General features: G+C 39.2%; 1 protein-coding gene across 1 annotated transcript in view; it reads right to left on the bottom strand.

Moving 5' to 3' along the window:
• Nucleotides 1-24,532, bottom strand: part of LOC124595722 (ryanodine receptor) — a 690,379-nt gene that overhangs the window by 124,825 nt on the left and 541,022 nt on the right. Inside the window, exons 75-76 of the mRNA XM_047134588.1 lie at nt 21,524-21,733; nt 20,763-20,875 (exon numbers count right to left, since the gene is read on the bottom strand). Of these exons, the coding sequence (XP_046990544.1) occupies nt 20,763-20,875; nt 21,524-21,733 (323 nt within the window). The remainder of the gene's footprint in view (nt 1-20,762; nt 20,876-21,523; nt 21,734-24,532) is intronic.

The following is a 24,532-nucleotide window of genomic DNA, read 5'->3' as shown; positions in this document are numbered from 1 at the left end:
TTTATTAGGAAGAGCTCCTTACCTGATGATACATTAAAAAACTTCATCCCAGGGTGACAGTATCACCCAGGTTGTATGGTTTCCCCAAGGTTCATAAACCTGCAACACACCTTCATCCAATCTTCAGCAGTTTTTCCACTTCTACTTATAATATATCCATATATCTTGCTTCTATTCTTAGCCATCATGTGGACAAATGTGAACATCATACATCCAACTCAACCAATTTTATTCAACGTCTGAAATCTCTATGCTTTGGAACATCTGACCTTCTATTTAGTTTTTATATTGTTTCACTTTTTACTCAGGTACCTTTACAGGAGTCCTTGGTGATAATTGGTCAGCTTTTGGATGATGAAACTACTGAAGTGTGTCGTTATGCATTGACATTGACATATTTTTTATTTAATGATACATTTTTTTAACAAACTGATTGTGTGGCTATGGGGAGTCTTCATTCGCCTGTTGCTGTGAATCTTCTCAAGGAATATTTTTAAGATATCACACTCAGGACTTCTTCTCTTAAACCCACATGGTTTTTGAGATACATGCATGATATTTTGATTGTTTGGATACATGGAATGGAAGCTCCTCATTGGTTTTTAGATCATTTTAACTGTCTTCATCCGAACTTCAAATTTATGATGGAAATAGAAAAAGATGGCAAATTATCTGTTTGGGATGTTTTAGTGTACAAAAAAAGAAAATGGGACTTTGGGACACAGTATATACTTAAACCTACACATTTGGACCACAGTCTCCGTGCCACTAGTTGTCAACAACCACATCAATGCATGGGAGTTTTATGTACACTGGTCAAGAGCGCTCATGCTATTTTGAATTCTGATAATTTAATGGAGGAACTGTATTATCTTAAAGTTGTTTTCAACCAAAAAGGATATACAGATCGTCAGATTGTTTGTGTTATCCAGTTTCGACCACCATGTGAATCAACAATGGACACTCATAATTCACTTGCTTTTTTACACTTTGTCGGGAGTATTTCTTCACAAACTTTAAGAATCCTCAGGAAACATGATGTTGAGAATATCCTTTCATCTTTGACCAAAACTGCAGCCCTTCTTGGATCTATTAAAGATGATTTGGCACTGAGGAAGCCTGGAGTATATAAATTTCCTGTCAATGCAGAAAGGCTTATACTGGATGGACTATTTGTATGGTTCATGACCAATTTGTGGAACATCATTGTCACACATGTTTGCTCCAGCCTGAAAAATCTACCTTCACTGAACATTATCTCAATGAAGGGCATAATATGTTGTTTAAAGAGACACAAAATATTGTTCCCACTTCCCGTTACTGGGATTGTTTACTTAAGGAATCCATTGAAATATGTTTATCTGGTGACATTAGTAACAGAGATAAAGGTTTTCCTGTAAGCTGGCAATGAATTCTACACAACACTGGTGACTACTTTGAAGGACAGTAAGAGGTGCAAACGTGTAACTCTTTTGTATTGGTTGTGAATAAATAGTTGCCACATTTAATATCCAACCCTCGTATTTTATTAGACATAAAACAACAATAGTCTGGTTTTTAACTGGCTGCATCTTAATTTCTGATTAATTGCTTTTGTTAGTTTCTACTGTGGCAGCACTGCAATTCTTCACTTCACAGAAGGCAGCCCTTCCACTTCTCTCACAAGCACAGCAGCCTGTTACCAGGGTATAAAAGAGCCACTGTGTCTGATGTTACCTGAGTTCTGGCATGACTGTGCACCTGCAATCTCACCTGAAACTTACAACCAGTTGGACCATAGAAATATCATGTTATCATGTAACAAAATGTGGCTGCATACCCATGAAGAGCATCAACATTTACTACACCAAGAAAATATCAGTGATCACTTATGTGCAATCTGTCAAAATTGTTACTATTTAAGATGTGGGCATCCTGCTGGGAAAAGAAGAGTATCTGGTTCCAGTGTGATTGCTGCTAACAGCTACTTTAGAAGAAATCATAAACTGTGAGATTTTTTTTATTTTTATTGTTTTTATTTTTTTAAATGGAAGGGTTGTTTAATTCTGCCAGTCATTTTTTTAACAATTTGTGCAGTTGTGCAATCTTCTGGAGAATAATGCTTATAAAAATATTGGAAAGGAAGTAATGGAAATTCATCCAGCTATATGTGAATGCCTAAAACAGAATGGTAGCAAAACAATCAAATCTGTTGTTATGAGTGTAACAATGACATTGCCACAGAGTTTATTTTAAACAAGAATAAATAAACTAAATTATTACACTGTTCTTCATAACTAACTGAGGTCTGAACCAAATGAACTGTTATGGATTTTTTTTTTAATGTAGGTACCATCATAAAACAGCTCAGAGATGTGAGGGCCACGTAATTTCCAACATGTGCTTCACCTACCCACAAAATTATCACTGTAAGCTCTAAGTTTCTGATAATGCTGTGTCTCTGCCAGATGAATATACAGCACTGGTCCCCGAGGGCAGCGCTAACAGGCAGTAACAGCACGGCATATCACACAAAGTATAGTCATCCACCTACTAGATGACACACACATGAGAATTTACTTTGTGCTTCCACTACAAGACTTTCAAACAGGCCTTTCTCCACCAATAGTTACAACTGCCATCAAAGAGCGTGCCGAAATCCAGAAATATTTTTCTGCGCCCTACAAATAGTTCACAGGATGACATTCATGGATCAAGCACACAATTTAAGTGATTGCATGCTGACACTTGGCCGGTTCTCTTTGGTCCCATTTCCAGTCACCACTGAGTTATCACCCAGCGGTTGTCAGCACCAACAACATAGTTCTTTACAGATGCCTACAATATATCTGCAGAGCCGACCAGTCTAGTAATCAGACAGTTTACACCAAGTATCGAACATTCTTTACATGAATTTTAACTCTCAAAACTTCAACTACACAGTTGGAAAACATACAATTTGTTGGGTTAAATTAGGTTCATCAGCACCATGCCTGGAAAGCAGAAGTTGAGCATCTATTTTGTGATGTGATTATTTTAATAAATGATTACTGTTCTACTCATGTGTTCCTATAGTGATTCTGTTTTAGGGTTATTGCCCTGTAAAAGAGTGTGTGTAGCTAGTGCCAGCAGGCCACTTCCATTTAGCTACACATATCTGTGGCAGGGGGTTCACTCCCTGCTACTTTTATATTGGGCACCTACCACAGGTGTACACAATAAATAAGTTGATAAATAAGTTGATTGTATTTTTATTGTACTGAGAAACAATCAACATTTACTCTTCTCTATTAGACAATGGACAGATATAGGCCTGATAGTACTAGGCAGATCACTGGTTTGTAAGACTTCTACACAATGTACATTCAGATATGTTGCATTTTCTCTTGGGCCTGAGATTCTGTGTTCATCTGTTGTACCTTCTTTGATAAGGAAAGAAACAAAGCTAAAGAAAGAGGTGTTAAATGGAACAAAGTAATGCACATGTATTGCTGTACTTGCAGAGCACACAAATCAAACACAGATGTTGTCAGAGACAAAAGTCCTGCAATAAATTTTAGGAAAGAAGGCCCAAATACTGGCTCTGGAGCTGCTCAGACAAACATATGCCAATCAAGTCGATACTACATCAACTGTATACAGCTTACAGGAGACAAATGAAATCAGATGTAAGTTGCACTGGAAACATTTATTTGACAAGTGAAGGAGATGTGGCCATGAGTATCTGGGACTGAACTCACAAAGACTAGCAGCAGCAGACCTTCAGTTTCAACCTGTATGCAATACACAGAGGCAATATTATGGATTATTTGGTTGTTAATGATAACAGTCTCTAGTTTACTGCAACAATGCCACAAGAAATTACTAAATGCATTTAAATTGCATATACTTATATAAAAGTATGGTGCAAATTGAATCTTTGTGAAAATTGATTGGTACCAATGTAACACATTCAAACTTCATTACAGGGTTATTGTTTGAGAAAAAGTCCATCATCTATGATAATTTTATCATGACATTTTACTAAAAAGTCACTGGACTCGCATTCAGAAGGATGATGGTTCAAACCTGTCTCCGGCCATCCTGATTCAGGTTTTCCAAGATTTCCCTAAATTGTTTCAGGCAAATGCCGGGATGGTTCCTTTGAAAGGGCATGGCCGGTTTCCTTCCCCATCCTTCCCTAATTCCGAGCTTGTGCTCTGTCTCTAATTACCTCGTTGTCGATGACATTAAACACTAATCTCCGCCCTCCCCCCCCTCCTCCTCCTACTACTAAAAGGTATCTATAACAAACATTTGGTATTTTTAAAAGTAACAGCATTCTTTCAAACTTACTGATGGTAGCATGGATAGCAGTGAGAATACAGTGATAACTAACTATTAGTGCAGTGTACAGATTAAATTTTTTATGATTTGTTCATAGTTTTTTAATGTGTACTTCAACTTCTTCTATACCCCTGAACATTCCCCTTCTTGATAGGGTTTATTGAACATGATGAATGAAATGTATACTGCCAAAGGACTCTATTCCAAATGGCAATTGTGCTTATGTTATTTGCATTGCAATGTCCATGGAAAATTTCGAGACTCTCCACATAATATAACAGATAAACATAATTTTGGTGGGAAATGTCTGGCTTTCACTTTATTACAGTGGTTACTAATTGCTTGGTAAGCTAATAAATCTACAGAGAATTAACACAAAGTCCAATTTTTTTCTCTCATGGCAATGATCTTCAACCAATAATCTATCATTTATGCTTGGATGTGTCTGTTAGTACAATATTTCTCACAAAAAGCACAGGTCTGTTTTGATGTCCCTGTTCAGCATACAGTTTTCACTTTTATAAAAGGCTTATCTCAGTGCAACATCACTGAGAAGTGGTAAATTTCATTCCGTAATCAATCATTGGCATGTATCTTTGTAAGTGCTAAAGATGCTGACTCCACAGGGCTAATGACACAGTTTCTGTGGAATTTTGAAAGGCGAGAGGGGAAAAATATCAGACTGGAACTTTTTATTATTCTTTGAAGTCAATGGGTAGAGCATTGCACATTCCAAACTGAACTGATCTTCTTGACAAGCAACAAGAATCATTTAAAGAAATGCTACTATTTAGAAACAAGGGTATCTTTCAGCTAAGAAAAGATATAAAAGACATAAATTCCCCAATTAGTCCTTGACTATGTCCACTTCCTCCATCCTTTCACCAAATGAAAAAACTCTTGGTTCTGAAAGCAAGGCTCTCTGTGAACTAATCTGCTGAAGAGGGAGTTCATTACATATACAAAAATCACTGTAAAGGTGTATGCTATGTAGATATTAAATAACTAGGCAGTGTAATTTTATGTAATTGCTACATTACTATCCATGCACTTGCAGTTATGCATTCATTAAGCACTAAAATAAATGTTGCACAGTGTAAAGTCTGAAAGCTGAACTTCACAAAATATAAAATATATTTTCCACTCTGCAGTGTAATATAGGCTTACAGAAACTTTCTTGCACATTAAAAATGTGTGTCAGAATTGGGATTTGAACACAGACCTTATTTTACAAACAGTGCTCTCAGCAGCAGTCCTTTGTGGACTTTGGAGAGCATAACAGGTAGTGGCAGGTTGAAGTTTTGAGATGAATCATGAGGCTGCCTTGCATAGTTCTTACTGTAAGACCAATAGCCATGGAAGGCAAAAGTCTGGATTTTAATCCCAACTCAACACACATCTTTACATTGGCTAGGGATTTCTTCAAAAACGTTAGTTCTCTGACTTGTGCCCTCAGAGTGTTACACAATGGATCTGTGAATAAAATATGCTCATTTTGAGCTATATCAGTTGCACTAATATCTTTAGCTCTAGTCAGCTGCCACTGCCATCATCATTACAAGGCAACTTCTGCCTGTTGGGGTTAGTTCCGTGTGTCCCTTTACAAAAAGAAGTACAGAACACTTCAAACTTTTGTGGTGATATACTGTGCTATGTGATGAAGAAATATATAAGAATATGTTGCATGGGTACGACAGCAAGCCTGCCAGCATACAGTTTTGGGAAAAAATGATTAACAAGGAAAAAGTATTTGAGAGCTAAAAGAGCAAATTTTTTGCACAAAGAGAACACATGATTACAAGGAAAGCAACAAAGTTTTGTGAAAAAATGATTAACAAGAAAAAAGCATTTGAGAGCTAAAACAGCAAATTTTTTGCACAAAGAGAACATATGATTACAAGGAAAGCGACAACGCATACACAACATGCTGAAGACTCACACTTCTCTAAATGTAAATATTTACAAAATTTATATTCTAGACCTCAACTGAATAATTTTTACTCCTGAATAGTGAGTGCACTGATGTTTGTTGACACAGAAATCTCACAGTCTTTGAAGGGGGAATCATAGGAAGACCCAATTTAAAAATATTTGTAACAATGGCTGAAATAACAGTGCAAAATAAAAATCATTTTCTTGTAATGCACCTACAAAAATTGACTATAGAGAAATGATGTTTCCAATTTAACTACACTCAGTCTTCAATTCTGGACTAAGTAGCCAAGTTGGTGTGCTACAGCAGTGATCGCTACAGTATACAAGTACACCAACTATGCTCGCCATGTGACCAGCCCCCCTCCAATCACCCGCAGCTCACACAGTAAAATTCATTAGCAACCACTGTTACAAATAAATTAAAGATATTAAATGAATATACTTGCAAGGGGAAATATCTTTTAGGTATCGAATCTGCTGATCTAAAATGCACTGTATAAGTAAACAGCACTTCACAATATTTAAATGACGTTACTTAGCTGTTATTACTTACTGCAGTTTCATATTCTTATGATATGTGTACTGATCATGTACATTGTGACAGTACAACACAACAAGTTGTATGAACTCAGTAGGATATTTGCTAATAAGTAGAAGAAATTTACAATGGTATCATGTTCTGCATACTATGCTGCAGTTGGTGGCCTAGCAGAAGAATATGCTATTCTGAAACTAAACCTGGTTTTCTTTTCAATGTGGTGTGGTGTGCTTGTAGTCTTAATTTCATGAGCTGATGGTGCTGTGAGATTTGTTTTCCTTTCCTGGATGTACTTAATATACCATAATCCTGTTGCACCAATTTTAATTAAGAGTGAAAGTTTTTAAAATGTTACCATGAAGATGACACTATGAGTTGGAGACAAGCACAATGAAAGGACTGTCACATTAAGCTTTCAGCCAAAGCCTTCATCAGAAATGAGAAACACACATGCATTCATGCACGCAAGCACAACTCAGACATGCATGACTGCTATCTCTGGCTACTCAGTCTGGTTAAGCAGCCAGAGATAGTGGTCATGGATGGGTGACCTGTGCTTGCTTGTCTGAATGTGTGTGTGTGCTTCTCTTTTCTGATGAAGACTTTGGCTGAAAGCCTAATGTGTAATGGTCTTCTCATTGTGCCTGTCTGCAACTTAACCTGTAATCATTACAGTGAGTAGCAATCTATCCTTTCCATAACTGTTGACACTTCAACGTTGACTTTCCATCGCTTAGTTTTTAAATTGTGAATTATGTAAGATAAAGAGCCAGAATTGAATTTTAAAATACAATAATGTTGGCAAGGTTACCTCCTAAGCTTATGCAGAGGTTCACTGTGCAGACATGCAATGGCTGCCCTCTTACGAGCTGCAGATAACACTCTTTTCCATCCGTCACGACTGGGTTTTGGTTTGTTGGCTTGCTGGTAAATTAGCACAAATCACACAAAATGCATGCTGGTTAGACTTGAGCTACTATATTACATAAACACAGTAAAAGGCCTTAACTATGGTACATTTATTGCCCTTAATTCTTTCAATTACCAAAACTTAAAGCAGTTAATAGTGAAAAAAGTTACATTTTTGACTGAAGAGTGATTGCAAACAAAGCCAAAAGCAGCATTTATAATCAGAAAATTGCCAAACAGAATTTCTTACACAATTGTTATGAACGTATATCTCTACACACAGCATAATACTAGTTAGTGTGTAATCTGAATCAAAGGAAACCATATTGCAATTAATAATACTGTGTTGCAATAATTCACAAAAGCACACTCACAGAATGACACTTTCTGTTATAATTGATATAAAACATTGTTTCTCCCACATTGCTCAGACTCTTGAGAGGTGCACACAAATGGACAAAATCACAAAATAAACTGTTCTTGCATTTTATAAGAAGTGTACTACTTTTATTAATCTGACATGTACCATGCATTCCCTCATTACTTTCGTATTACAGAGAAACAGCATGCAATCCACTACAACACACACATATAAATGGACAAGGGGAGTACTGAAAATGATGACTGTGCAGCTGCACATACTGACACAATAACTGATATAATGAATAACATGTACATGCACCACTGATATAATTACACTGACTGATGATACTGGAGATCTTATTTATATCACCACAGAAAAAAAATCTGAATCTGTGTGGCCCATGTAGAGATAGCACAATGGTAAGGAGGACAGGTAGTACACTACACAATTAAACACAGAAATTACAACAATTATATGCACAATACCAGACTATCTATAGGGTAAGAAGGACAACAGAAATATTTATCAACTAAATAAGAATTTGGAAAACTACACACCGATCCTGATATATAAATGAGCTATAGATGAAAAGGAAAGTGTGAAACCTGTCAGTCAACATTAGGATGAAAGCTATGATGTAATGCTGCACAGGAAAAAAAACATGTATTAAAAAACCCCTATTCTTTTATTTGTCCAAGGTACTGTACTCTTTTATACAAATGATATGTGTAGTTTATATACTTTCTCTCTTAGTTCCCGCAATAACTCAAGAGTGCTGAAGATGCAATGCATACACATTCATGTAAAACACACACACACACACACACACACACACACACACACACAGACACAGACACACACACACACACACACACACACACACACACACACAATTCCAGAAATCTGTTACTGCTGCTCAGTCAAGAAAACAATAATTGTGAATAAATGTGGAATTTTTAAACTTTCAAGTGTGTTAAATCAATTCATGAAGACAAAAGTTGGTTTGTTTCAAATTAACTTCTGTTGTGCAGCCATTGTTGCCTTTAAAAATTAACCACTTTGATGTACATAAGTTAAAGAATTATCGATCTATACAAACTTTCACCTCTTGCAATACAACAAATTATGTACGTCTGTAGATTGAAGTTATCAATGAAACTTTGTACCAAGACTGGGACTCGAACCCCGGTATCCTGTTAGGTAGATGTACTAACCACTGCACCGTCCAGGCACAGTGGCTTTGCACAACTGTATGGTTCTCACGTCAATCCAAATTACGATTCATGCCTCAGGCCACTAGATATTCCCCATAAAGTCAAACAACATTGCAGAGGCTTTTCAACTGCATTGAAATAGCAACTCTTTGCCAGGGTGGCATAGTGTTTAGTGCATCTGCCTAGTGAGCAGGAGACCCAGTTTCAAATTCTGGCCTTGGTACAAATTTTCATTCTTTACTTCAGTCTGCAAATATACACCATAGATGTTTGAGACTTGAAAAGGTCTCTGGACCCATATAGTTTCATTTGAAAATAATAAATATGATGCACACAGAAATTGAGAGGGCACTTCTGCAATCTGTAGCATTTCTTTCTCCTATTATTTACACCACAATTTACACAACAGGTGTTTTTCTGCAAACCTACATTTGGATTCACCAGCTTCTTTCACTATGCCATTTATAACAACTTGGGGTAAAACTAGGAACATAATCTGCCAACAACAACATAGTTATTTCTTCACTTTCAATGCCAGATGCACTTAAGAAATAGTTATAACAACAATGGAAATTCCTGGATGGAATAATTCATACAATAAAGGAAAGGCAACCACTCATCAACAGTTGACTGACACATGGCACATAGAAACACACAACAGAAAACTATTTATACTAACTTTTGAACTCTTTGTCTTTCTTTAGTAGAACTACACACATATGTAGATTGTTAATTGATGCACACAACCATACAGACACCCAAACGCACATGCTAGTGATCACATAGCACATGTGTTTGGGTTCAGTCAGCTATAGGTGAGTGTTTGCATTTTCCTTAGTTTACACAAGAAATAGTTATGATGGATTAGAGTGCATAACTTTGGCTCTTCTTCAGTATTGGGAGACCCAAAGAGTGATGGAGAGAAACACTGTAGCAGAGGAATGGAGGAGAGAATAATAGAGGAATATAGTTGAATCAATATGGACTTTCTCTGCCCCCTCCCCCCAACCACAAGCACTTTTCACTACTCTGACTGTGACCCTTTCTCTCACTTACTTTTTTGTTCTTGTTCCACCCTTTCACCCTGCTTTCCTTAGGACATTCTTAATTTCCGCTATCTTATACCAGTACCTAATCAGAAGTGCCTGGTCAGCTATTAGTGGACATTAATATGCATTGTGTCCAGCTTCACCTTTATGATGGCTTCAACTCTGCTGGGGACACTTTCAAAGAGGTGACTGAATGTCTGTGGAGCAGTGACAGTCAATTCATCCTCAAAATTCGAAAACAGAGAAAATACTGATGTTGGACGTAGGGGGTCTGGAGCGTTCTGACTCATCCCAAAGGTGTTCCACTGGGTTCAGGCTGCAACTTTGGGCAGGTCAGTCAATTTCAGGATTTTTATTGTCCACAAACCACTGAGTCACAGATACTGCTTCATGACAGGATGCACTGTCATGCCAACACAGACCACCATCGCCTCCAAACTGTTTCTCTACTGTATGCAGTATAGAGTACCATAAAATGTGTTCATATACTTCTGCATTTAGCATTTCCTTGAGCACTATAAGGAGACCACACCCTAATCATGAAAAACACCCCTATTTCAGGCTTTTCATTGTCCACAGACCACTGAGTCACAGACACTGCTTTATGACAGGATGCACTGTCATGCTGACACAAAAAACATCATCGCCTCCAAACTGTTCCTCTACTGTATGCAGTATAGAGTATCATAAAATGTGTCCATATCCTTCTGCATTTAGCATTTCCTTCAGCACTATAAGGAGACCACACCCTAATCCCAAGAAACACCCCTATAAAACAACACGACTTCCTCCATACTTCACTGTTGGCACTACGCCTGAGGGCATGTAACATTCTCCACGCATTCACCAAATGCAAATCCTTCCATTGGATTGGCACAGGGTACAGTGGGATTCATCACTCCAAATCACTCATTTACAGTCATCCACTGTCCAGTGGTGCGACTCTTTATATCACCCCAAGTGTTACTTAATGCTGACTACAGAAATGTGTGGCTGATGAGGAACTGCTTGACCATTGTACCCGCCTTTTTTTGACTCCCCACTCACAGTCACTGTGCTACTTGGCCTGCTAGTAACACTTCAGAGAGTGTTGAGTTAACTCAACTTTCCAACTCCTTTTCTGTCTCTGATAAAATTACAATGTCAATGGCAAACCTCAAAGTTTAACAACAAAGAAAATCCCTGGACGGAATAATACATAAAATAACAGAAAGGCAACCACTCACCTATAGCTGACTGATGTCTAGCACATAACTACATGCAACAGAAAACAGTAATGACACTAGATTTTCAGCTCTTGCTCTTTCTCTAGAAAAAGTACACACACACACACACACACACACACACATACACCACCACCACCACCACCACCAACAACAACAACAAGACAGATACCCAAATGCACATACCCATGGCAACATTGACTGTGGATTATCGATTGTTGAGAGCAGTTCCCTGACAGACGGAAACCTGACTGTGCAGCTGTCAAACATACTGCACACCACTACACAAATGTCTTCAACAGGCGCTCACTCTCTTCCAGCACAAGTTTCTCTGAACTTCGCATGTGGATATTGTCTCTCCAGCATATCCTGTGCTCTCACAAACCCCCTGGTCTAAACCTCTGCTAACCTATTTCCTACTAGCTCAGCTTGCCTATTCCCTTCTCTGTTCTGTCCACACCACTTCTTCCCTGTCCAGATTGTGCACTGCCTTCTCCCACCATTCTCTTCCTCACCTCCACCAAATGTGGGCATTCTCTCTCTCTCACCCCCTACCCCCCTTTTCCACCTCTCTCCTGTTCTCTCTCTTCCCATCCTGTCCCTCTCTCTCTTATCTCCATGCTCTCCTTTTCTGCCTTCCACCCCGCGATCTCCTTCTCTCTACCTCTTTTCTGACCTATCCTCTGAAATCCTTTTGGCTTGTTGTGGAGCAGCTGAATCATCTGTCGAAAGGCTTGCCTCACACTATACTGCTATCCCCTCCTCACCCTGTCCATCTGTCACTCTCCCTTCCCACCTCCATCTGGCAGGCTGCTGCTCTCAATAATCAACAGTTAGTCTTGTCATGGCAAAAGGTGCATGCGATTGAGTGTCTGACCTTCTCTATATGCCACATACCAGTCAGCTAGAGGTGAGTGGTTGCCTTTCCTTTATTTTGTGCATTAAACCTTGCAGCATTTACTTCTTCTTCCTTAATTTCAATTCCTTTTCAAAATTTCTCCTTTACTGCTTGCTCTATATACAGAGTAAATAACATGTGGAATAGGCTACAACCCTGTCTCACTCTCTTCTCAGTCACTGCTTCAGTTTCATGCCTTTTAACTCTTATAGTGGCAGTCTGGTTCCCGCACAAGTTGTAGATAACCTTTTGCTCCATGTATTTTATTCCTGATATCTTCAGTGTTTCAAAACTTAAAGGATTACACGAAGGAAAAAAATATTCTTTTGGTGTGTTCTGTCACTAACTCAACCCTCAATTGTGGGGATCACATATTTCATGTGACACTCATTGTTCAGTGGAAAGCATCATTTTGTTTTCCATTAAACAAAAATTAAAGTGGAGTTTTATGTACCCATTTGATAAAGCAGTTATAAATCAGTCTAGTGTGCAAGGAGAGAAAAACACAGATAATAAGCAGTACTCCAGCAGCAACTTACATGCTGCCCTGGCCCACAATGTCCAATACTGCCAAGCAAGCAATGTTATTCAGTCATTCATGGAATACTCGTTATTATTCTTGTCTTACTTTCTCTATCAACACCCATCAACAAAACAGGTACGACACTAGACTAATTTGTAACTGCTCTATTGACTGAGCACATAAAATTCCGCTTTAAAATACTTTTGTTTGTAATGGGAAACATGGCTTTCCATTGACACTGGGTACCACATGAAATGTGGTGAGCAAGTACTTTTATCTGTGCTGACTTCAGCTACACACTGTGAAAACTAAACTTATGAATCATGATTTCTGGGCAGTACTTGCCCTAGAAGAGAAAACATTTAGTACTGCCGATATACACACACGCAAAAGTAAGAGCAGCTTACAGAACTATTAGTTCCTTCCCCAGAGCCCCTCTGCGTGACCTGACCTTCCATTTTAACATTCCTCAATTTAACCTACTCTCCTCCCCAAGAAAGCCACTAATTGTTCTGAAAGCTAGGGCAGTGTTGTGTACTGTTACAATGTGTCTAAGGGCAGTACTAAATATTTCGATTCCTGAAGGTATATAATGGCCATCAATCCTGTCTCATAATTTAATGATGCCCTTGACTGACTTTTTCATCTGATTCAACAAGAATATCGTGCAGCATTGGTAACCAACCCAGTCACAAAGTGCTCTTTAAGGATCATGGAGTTCTCATTCAAAGTACATAATAAAAGTCAGAATCACATGAAGAGTGACACAACTAGATCATACGCCTGGTCTCTATTGTGTCATGACTTTAGTCATTAATGAGTCACGTCCAACAATGTGGCCAATCTCCTGCAAATACACTATTATTTGTGTGATTTGATGAGTTCTTGAACTCTAACTTAAATATGTCGATTTTTATGGGCTGCTTGTTTCCAAACATTTGTACGTGGTTTCACAGACAAAAATTTGAAGTAACGTAAACAAAATAAAGGGATATTTTAAGCCATCCAATGGCAGCGAGTATAGTAAAATGTTATTTTTCAAAGAATTTGTGATGGCTGTGAACCCTGTTGGAACCGAAAGCCCATGGTAATATAATTTTGACTTGCTCCAAATGCCTGACGTTCTCCCTCATCTTGGGATTTGTAGAACTTGTTGAATGACTAAGTGAAAGAATGAATTCAGCTGTCACAGATTTTCTTTCATCAACTGTAGTTTTGGTTCTAAAATCTGCAATCTTTTTCGTAACAGCTCAGATTTATTTAGTGAAAAATGGGTATCTTATGTGCCTTCTTAGAAACTATACAGTTCATATTACCGTAAACTTTCATGTCTTAATTTCCTCATCCTTTGCCTTCAAAGTGATTCATAAGGAATGAAAAATCAGAGTCTTGCCATGGCCGTGGGAAATCACATTTGGATGTCTGTGTGGTTGTGTGTTTGTGGGTGTGTACTTTGCTACAAAAAGAGCAAGAGCTTGAAAGCTAATGTGAATGCTGTTTCCTGTTACATGTCCCTACACTCCATGCATCTGCCTGCTGTGAGTGAGTGGTTGCCTTTCCCTTATTTTACATACTGCTCCACCCATGAATTTCAATCACCGCCATACATCAGTTATAGTTTTCTTATGTTTTGCATTTCTCTATAACAATGAAATTAATATGAAAAGTAACAAATCAAGGTGTGACAGATGTAATGGACATATACAGTAACTGTGACAGAGCTGACAAGAGTAAGAGTTGTTTATGACTGAGATCCAGTATTAATGTATTTCCACTATCACGGATAGTATTATGCATCCTGGATATGGGTGCACTTTTTGATATCTGGTGTGTGTATTGCTTTTTGTCCAATATATTTAAAATTTACATTCTAATAAAATAATAGTAAATTCCAAATATACCATAAACAATGGAATGAGCAAATAACCAGTCATCATTTAGTGGAGGCACTGAGTAACAGGCAGGCAAATAATCAAGAGCTGTATTCTCAGTTTAAGAACTTGTGTCCTCCTCCTGAGCGCACAGCCACTGATCTTCGACTTATTGCTTCTATGTGAATTGCTTACAGTGAATTTTGGTCTTTACACGTTCAAAATTTATACACTGATAAGAATAAATGGTTGGGTAAAACAAAGTGGGATATCCATTTTATTGATATACATTTGGATTCTGACTTACTAACACACACACACACACACACACACACACACACACACACAGATATATATATAATAGAGGGAAGCATTCCACGTGGGAAAAATATATCTAAAACACAGATGATGTGACTTACCGAACGAAAGTGCTGGCAGGTCGATAGACACACAAACAAAGACAAACATACACACGAAATTCAAGCTTTTGCAACAAACTGTTGCCTCATCAGGAAAGATGGAAGGAGAGGGAAAGACGAAAGGATGTGGGTTTTAAGGGAGAGGGTAAGGAGTCATTCCAATCCCGGGAGCGGAAAGACTTACCTTAGGGGGAAAAAAGGACAGGTATACACTCACACACACACACATATCCATCTGCACATACACAGACACAAGCAGACATTTGTAAAGGCAAAGAGTTTAGGCAGAGATGTCAGTCGAGGCGGAAGTACAGAGGCAAAGATGTTGTTGAAAGACAGGTGAGGTACGAGCGGCGGCAAATTGAAATTAGCGGAGATTAAGGCCTGGCGGATAATGAGAAGAGAGGATATACTGAAGGGCAAGTTCCCATCTCTGGAGTTCTGACAGGTTGGTGTTAGTGGGAAGTATCCAGATAACCCGGACGGTGTAACACTGTGCCAAGATGTGCTGGCCGTGCACCAAGGCATGTTTAGCCACAGGGTGATCCTCATTACCAACAAACACTGTCTGCCTGTGTCCATTCATGCGAATGGACAGTTTGTTGCTGGTCATTCCCACATAGAAATCTTCACAGTGTAGGCAGGTCAGCTGGGAAATCACGTGGGTGCTTTCACACATGGCTCTGCCTTTGATCATGTACACCTTCCGGGTTACAGGACTGGAGTAGGTGGTGGTGGGAGGATGCATGGGACAGGTTTTACACCGGGGGCGGTTACAAGGGTAGGAGCCAGAGGGTAGGGAAGGTGGTTTGGGGATTTCATAGGGATGAACTAAGAGGTTACGAAGGTTAGGTGGACGGCGGAAAGACACTCTTGGTGGAGTGGGGAGGATTTCATGAAGGATGGATCTCATTTCAGGGCAGGAGTTGAGGAAGTCGTATCCCTGCTGGAGAGCCACATTCAGAGTCTGATCCAGTCCCGGAAAGTATCCTGTCACAAGTGGGGCACTTTTGTGGTTCTTCTGTGGGAGGTTCTGGGTTTGAGGAGATGAGGAGGTGGCTCTGGTTATTTGCTTCTCTACCAGGTCGGGAGGGTAGTTGCGGGATGCAAAAGCTGTTTTCAGATTGTCGGTGTAATGGTTCAGGGATTCTGGACTGGAGCAGATTCGTTTGCCACGAAGACCTAGGATGTAGGGAAGGGACCGTTTGATGTGGAATGGGTGGCAGCTGTCATAATGGAGGTACTGTTGCTTGTTGGTGGGTTTGATGTGGATGGACATGTGCAGCTGGCCATTGGACAGGTGGAGGTCAACGTCAAGGAAAGTGGCATGGGATTTGGAGTAGGACCAGGTGAATCTGATGGAACCAAAGGAGTTGTCCCTCAGCCACATACTCCCGACGATTAAGTACCACGGTTGTGGAACCCTTGTCAGCTTTCAGACAACACTACATACAAAGTTTGCCAAGGTAATCCCATTCCTGATGTCCAGGCGCAGCTTCAAGGAATCCTCAGAACCTTAGGCCCCCTACAAAACCTTTCACCTGACTCCATCAACCTCCTGACCCCACCAACACCCCGCACCCCTACCTTCTACCTTCTTCCTAAAATTCACAAACCCAATCATCCCAGCCGTCCCATTGTAGCTGGCTACCAAGCCCCCACAGAACGTATCTCTGCCCACGTAGATCAACACCTTCAACCCATTACATGTAGTCTCCCATCCTTCATCAAAGACACCAACCACTTTCTCGAACGCCTGGAATCCCTACCCAGTCTGTTACCCCGGAAACCATCCTTGTAACCATTGATGCCACTTCCTTATACAGAAATATTCTGCACGTCCAGGGCCTGGCTGCGACGGAGCACTTCCTTTCACGCCGATCACCTGCCACCCTACCAAAAACCTCTTTCCTCATTACCTTAGCCAGCTTCATCCTGACCCACAACTTCTTCACGTTAGGAGGCCAGACATACCAACAATTAAAGGGAACAGCCATGGGCACCAGGATGGCCCCCTCGTGCACCAACTTATTCATGGGTCGCTTAGAGGAATCCTTCTTGGTTACCCAGGCCTGCCAACCCAAAGTTTGGTACAGATTTATTGATGACATCTTCATGATCTGGACTCACAGTGAAGAAGAACTCCAGAATTTCCTCTCCAACCTCAACTCCTTTGGTTCCATCAGATTCACCTGGTCCTAATCCAAATCCCATGCCACTTTCCTTGACGTTGACCTCCACCTGTCCAATGGCCAGCTTCACACGTCCGTCCACATCAAACCCACCAACAAGCAACAGTACCTCCATTATGACAGCTGCCACCCATTCCACATCAAACGGTCCCTTCCCTACAGCCTAGGTCTTCGTGGCAAACGAATCTGCTCCAGTCCGGAATCCCTGAACCATTACACCGACAACCTGAAAACAGCTTTTGCATCCCGCAACTACCCTCCCGACCCAGTACAGAAGCAAATAACCAGAGCCACTTCCTCATCTCCTCAAACCCAGAACCTCCCACAGAAGAACCCCAAAAGCGCCCCACTTGTGACAGGATACTTTCCGGGACTGGTTCAGACTCTGAATGTGGCTCTCCAGCAGGGATACGACTTCCTCAACTCCTGCCCTGAAATGAGATCCATCCTTCATGAAATCCTCCCCACTCCACCAAGAGTGTCTTTCCGCCGTCCACCTAACCTTCGTAACCTCTTAGTTCATCCCTATGAAATCTCCAAACCACCTTCCCTACCCTCTGGCTCCTACCCTTGTAACCGCCCCCGGTGTAAAACCTGTCCCATGCATCCTCCCACCACCACCTACTCCAGTCCTGTAACCCGGAAGGTGTACATGATCAAAGGCAGAGCCATGTGTGAAAGCACCCACGTGATTTCCCAGCTGACCTGCCTACACTGTGAAGATTTCTATGTGGGAATGACCAGCAACAAACTGTCCATTCGCATGAATGGACACAGGCAGACAGTGTTTGTTGGTAATGAGGATCACCCTGTGGCTAAACATGCCTTGGTGCACGGCCAACACATCTTGGCACAGTGTTACACCATCCGGGTTATCTGGATACTTCCCACTAACACCAACCTGTCAGAACTCTGGAGATGGGAACTTGCCCTTCAGTATATCCTCTCTTCTCGTTATCCGCCAGGCCTCAATCTCCACTAATTTCAATTTGCCGCCGCTCGTACCTCACCTGTCTTTCAATAACATCTTTGCCTAAGTACTTCCGCCTCGACTGACATCTCTGCTCAAACTCTTTGCCTTTACAAATGTCTGCTTGTGTCTGTGTATGTGCGGATGGATATGTGTGTGTGTGTGTGTGTGTGTGAGTGTATACGTGTCCATTTTTCCCCCTAAGGTAAGTCTTTCCGCTCCCGGGATTGGAATGACTCCTTACCCTCTCCCTTAAAACCCACATCCTTTCGTCTTTCCCTCTCCTTCCATCTTTCCTGATGAGGCAACAGTTTGTTGTGAAAGCTTGAATTTCGTGTGTATGTTTGTGTGTCTATCGACCCGCCAGCACTTTTGTTCGGTAAGTCACATCATCTGTTTTTTTTTTAATATATATATATAGGGAAACATTCCACGTGGGAAAAATATATCTAAAAACAAAGATGATGTGACTTACCAAACGAAAGCGCTGGCACGTCGATAGACACACAAACAAACAAACACAAACATACACACAAAATTCAAGCTTTCGCAACAAACTGTTATCTCATCAGGAAAGAGGGAAGGAGAGGGAAAGACGAAAGGATGTGGGTTTTAAGGGAGAGGGTAAGGAGTCATTCCAATCCCGGGAGCGGAAAGACTTACCTTAGTTTATTTAAATATGTCTGCTTGTGTCTGTATATGTGTGGATGGATATGTGTGTGTGTGTGTGTGTGCGAGTGTATACCCGTCCTTTCTGACCCTAAGGTAAGTCTTTCCGCTCGCGGGATTGGAATGACTCCTTACCCTCTCCCTTAAAACCCACATCCTTTCATCTTTCCCTCTCCTTCCCTCTTTCCTGATGAGGCAACAGTTTGTTGCGAAAGCTTGAATTTTGTGTGTATGTTTGTGTGTCTATCGACGTGCCAGCGCTTTCGTTTGGTAAGTCACATCATCCTTGTTTTTTTATATATATATATATATATATATATATATATATATATATATATATATATATATATATATATATATATATATACTTCTCTTTTACTTTATTTCAGTGTCTATGTGTTCTTAACAAGCAATGCTGATATTCTACAGTAAAATATGTGCCACGGAAGATCAACATTGCAAAAAAAAAAAAAAAACAAAAAAAAAAAAAAAAACAAAAAAAAAAAAAAAAAAAAAAAAAAAAACACTTTAGAATGTTTTAGACTGTGTTAGTAAAAATTGAAAAGGATAAACCCCTCACTACATTATCTTCAAAGGAACGAGCAAACAGTTAGGTAAAGACTGCTTGTCTTATAAACAGAAAGCTGTACACATGCATAACACTATTGCTTTCCACACATGCTTAATTTACAAGACAAGCAGGTTTCACAGTAAGCAGTATAGGAAACAATGAAGAAAACCACTCTAAGAGTTCAGGCAGTACAATATCCAGGATAGTAAACAGATATGCCATAAGCAGTCAATACTGGGCACAAAAATCCTTTAACTTATCGTAACACAGGTCTGCTTTTCCTAGCTCTGTATAACATGTAGTGATTTTATGTGCTAAAAGCACTTACAAAAAAGTGCCAAGATTTCTACTTCAGCATGAGTCAATGAGAAATGATTTCAATTCAGGAAGATATAGTTTTAGTACTGACGCTGATAGGGAATGAATCAACTGCAGTCTTGGTGAAGGAACAAATGCTACTCTTAACAAAGGGTAGCTGGCTCAGTATTTGAACCACCCTTTCCAGTGATTTGACATTAGTGTAGCATGAAATACCTCAGCTGAGTCAATGACAAGGTTCTGAGACATTTATAGCACACCTGATACTAAACTTATTCGTATCAACAAAAATAAAGACAAAGACCAGTGGGGCTTACCAGTGGAGGATGCATTGTTCTTTTAAGTTGCTCAAGGAAAATGTATCCCTTGTTCAGAGGAAACATAAACGTGAGTATTATTAATTTGTTAATTACATTTGTGGCTGTTACACAACTATAATACTACCAAAACATTGAGAATTTCTCCTTTTTCTGCCTGCTCTCTTCAAGTGACATTATATGGTGCATATTCGAAAAGACACAAACAAAATTACTGCAGAGAAACCCCACTTACTTTACTACACAAAACATTTAGTAATGTGAATGCAATTCAGAGTGAGTTTGTAGGTTTAAGGAAGTTTATGTTATGCTAAATACACACACATTTCCAAAACACAAGGGTGACAGCAATTGATACCAAACACTGAGAAATGACACACAGGGTGAACATACGAGTAACGTTCAGTTAGAATTCTAACAATGAAGTCCCAAGATAATTTTAACCCTATGGGATGTATCATAGGTTTTAGCTAGTACCTTGGTAGAGAATGCAGTGACGTTTGTCGGAAGCAGGCAATGACAGCTCGCTTCCTCTGCGTGGAAACAACTGAACGATAGCTGCCCTTACTTAGTTGTTGAGGGTGGTCAATCTATACAGGGAAATAATAAAGTGGCGCCGTGCTTAGGTGTCTATCTGTTCAGGCCAAATACCACTTGCACAAATAGCTGCTACATTCATTCACATGCTACCATTCCAGGAGCTTTGAGAATTTCTGTCTCACCAAAAATTTTAATTCTAAAAATAAATATAATCATCAGCTTTTTTTACTATGTAAACTTGCATTATAATCTCAAACCAGGTCTTGAAAATTTTACCATCACCACATTTAAAGATATGACTGAATACAGTGCTTTGTTTTATTAAATAGTAAACAAATATTATAATCTGAGCAATGGGAAGCCATATACAATGGAGGCACCATTGAATGAATGCATTCAATAGCTAAATGTGTAAGTGGCTTTCAGTTTTAAGGCAACTAACATCAAACGAAATGGATAGCCACTTTTTTTATTAGATCTGTATTAAAAAATAAAATATAATGGAAGTGCAGAAGTAAATATATAAAAAGCAAAACTATAAACAAGTAAGAATGCTAAGGATCTTTAATCAAATATGAGCAAATAATTCTGTTATCTTACATGGCTGAATAGTAGGTAGGAGCTGCAATCCAGTTTGCAGAGAAAAATACTTAATGAATGTAGCAGTTATAGTGTACAGTACAAATGAGCCAGCTTACCATATGAAGTCCGTACAGCACTTTTGACATGGCAACTATCCTCTCTACAACGTCTTCTACTTTTGTCGGTTTCCCTTCTTCTCCATTTTTTTTCTGTCCAAGCTTGGAGTAAAGGTAATGCTGCCAAGACATCTCATCAGCCGGATCAATTTTATCTGGAAGTGTAAGCTGTATCTTGGCAAACTCCAATATCTCACTTTCAGGGAGCTTCTGTAATTGACCGGATAATGAAAATACATATTGTCACAAAACAAAATGCTGTAGGTACAAAGTTACTAGCATACAAACACATACACACTGCTAAGAATGACCCCTCCCCCCTGCTAAGAGGAAGGGGGAAGTCAAAGTTAAGGAGAGGGTGTTGGTGAGAGTACAATAAAAATTTTAAACAGTCAGTTAGGTAGCCTGCAACAGCTGTTTCCCTTTGCTAAGGAACATCTTAATTCCTGGTGTGCATGTGTGTGTGTGACTGCAGCTTACAGGCACACAACACCAAGGTTATCAGCATCCTTACACATATTAAAAGAAATGAATGTGGATAAAATGACTAAAATTGCTGTCACATAGTGCGGAGGAAACCTATAAAATGATTCGTCACTGACCCACACAATCACTCTACCTCATGGGCCTTAATACAATGGAGAAGGGTAAAGGTGCAACACATGAGATTAAATCAGAAGTGAAACCACACAAGGCTAAAAGAAATGAACAAGAAAATGTGACAGGCTGACCACTTATGAAAAAGACATGGGTGAGTCAGTCACCCTGTAACACATTAAAAACACCCCCTTAAAATTTTAGGAAACAAACTGGACAGGTCACAAAACCATACCACTAAAATCAAACTCACACCATAAACTGGAATTCCTCCTATGTTCCTGAGGTTCTTTCTTCATTTCGGAAGCTACGCAATGTAAGAGCAACCGTATGTCTCGTTTTGATACTGTGTTGTTTTCATCAAAATTTTTCTTTTGTATTCCAGCACAGTATTCAAGTACACAGGCAATAGGTCATATCAAAGGACATGCATGAGACAAGTGTTATGTAAGATCACCTCCTTTTTATTTGAATCATTTCATTCTGGAGATACAACTTTACACAATTATAAAGATATAAAATTATCCCATTGTTTACCTTTACTTTCATTGCTCCTGATGACTTGGGTAAGAGTATATGGATAACCAGTGATGCTGAAATGAACTATGAAAATATCAACTAAAACTACACTGTACTGTTTGCTGCAAGATACTAAAAATTATTACTCTGGGAAAGTTTAAATAGAGATATGTTGTATAGAAAACAGCTCTAACGACAGAGGAATCAGAAAAAGAAAAGTGTACAAGAAAGAGTGTGTAAATATCAAACAATTGTGCACATTCAGAAATACAGCAACTGAATATACTAGCAGGCTGGAAGTATGGAGAAGTAGCAGTTACATACAACCACTATAAATAGTGTGGATGAAAAATATTGATGATCAAATTATAATTCAAGAGGGTATGGATAAACTGGAAATGGTAGTGAACAGGTTGCGTCAGGTACACACCAAATATAAGTTTAAAAAATTCAGCTTCTACTACTAACATGATGGTCTTCTTGGGGAGGATCCACCTCGATAAAGGAAAGTCAGTGCTACACTAACACTGAAGCAAATATCACATTTCCACAACCTTGGGTGTGATAGTCTAAAAAGAAGATTGTTTACAAAGCACTTGCATGACCCATCCTAGAATAGTGCTCAAATGTGTGTGACCCATACTAAAGTGGACTAACAAGGGATATTGAACATATACAAACAAGTCCAGCACAAATGGTCACAGTTTTGTTTAGGAGAGAATCAGACCCTTGAAGATAGATGCCAATCATACCAAAAAAACCTACTTATGAAGTTTCCAGAACCAGTATTAAATGGTGAATCTAGGAAAATAGGACAGCTCCCTACGTATTGCTCCTGCAAGGACACAAACATAAGGTTAGACTAATTGCAGTGCATATAGATGCAATTAAACAATCAGTCTTCCCATTTTTCTTGTGTGAATTGAATGAGAAGAAATCTCAATATGAGGTGCAATGGAAATTACCAACTGCTACGCACTTCACTGTGGATATACGAGAGCAGATTAAATGTAGATATGAACTGTGAAGAGAAGAAACCTGTAACTAATAAGTCTAACAGCTACTGAGGATATGTGATGCAACTGCAAGAACTCACAAAAATGAAATTCTACAAGATGATGGCAGTTTCTGTGATACTATGTGGAATAAACAAAAAAATTTGAAATGAAACTGCTTAGATATGTCAAAGGCTACAGTAGAGAAGATAAGATAGTAAATGACTACATACTAAGGAGAAGAACTAGTTCATCATTACCATCATCATTTATTGGTCTATTCCATGATTTGGTACATTGTAGGAACAACAGTAACCATTTACCATACAGATGAGGTATTAAGTGGCCGACATGCACATAACCAAGGCTGATAACGAAGCTAAGCTATCAGAAAATGACATTCTTTGGAACTAGATGAGTAGTCAGATAGCTCTGAAAACGCATTAGCTCTGAAGAGAGATGCCATCCAAAAGTGTAGCAATATTTTCTATCTTATTTATGTGCCTGTCAAATGCACAATGCCTCAACTACACACTGAATGGTTACCTTACTCTTTCCATTATCAGTATTTCTCTGGGGCTTTCTAGTACCATATTTACTAATACAGTGTTCGTGCTACGATAACAGATAACTGAACATGATTAAATAGAATGCCATAGAGAATATTTTCCAAGAAAATACTGATCACTATTCTCCAGGTGAGAACTCAGTGAGTAGGCCAATGGCAAGGTGGCTAAACCAGAACTATCTATCCCATCCAGAATTTCAGAAGGCAGATGCCCAGGTTTCAGTATAGTTGTAACTTATCAAAAATATTCACAGAAGTGTGTACTGCATTGAAGGAAAAAAAAAGTTATCTTATGAACAACTAAGTTTAAAACTTGATTAACACAATGAG

The sequence above is a fragment of the Schistocerca americana genome, chromosome 2 (assembly GCF_021461395.2).
Source record: "Schistocerca americana isolate TAMUIC-IGC-003095 chromosome 2, iqSchAmer2.1, whole genome shotgun sequence".
In the NCBI taxonomy this organism is placed as follows: Eukaryota; Metazoa; Arthropoda; class Insecta; order Orthoptera; family Acrididae; genus Schistocerca; species Schistocerca americana.
This window is presented reverse-complemented; position numbering and strand designations above follow the sequence as displayed.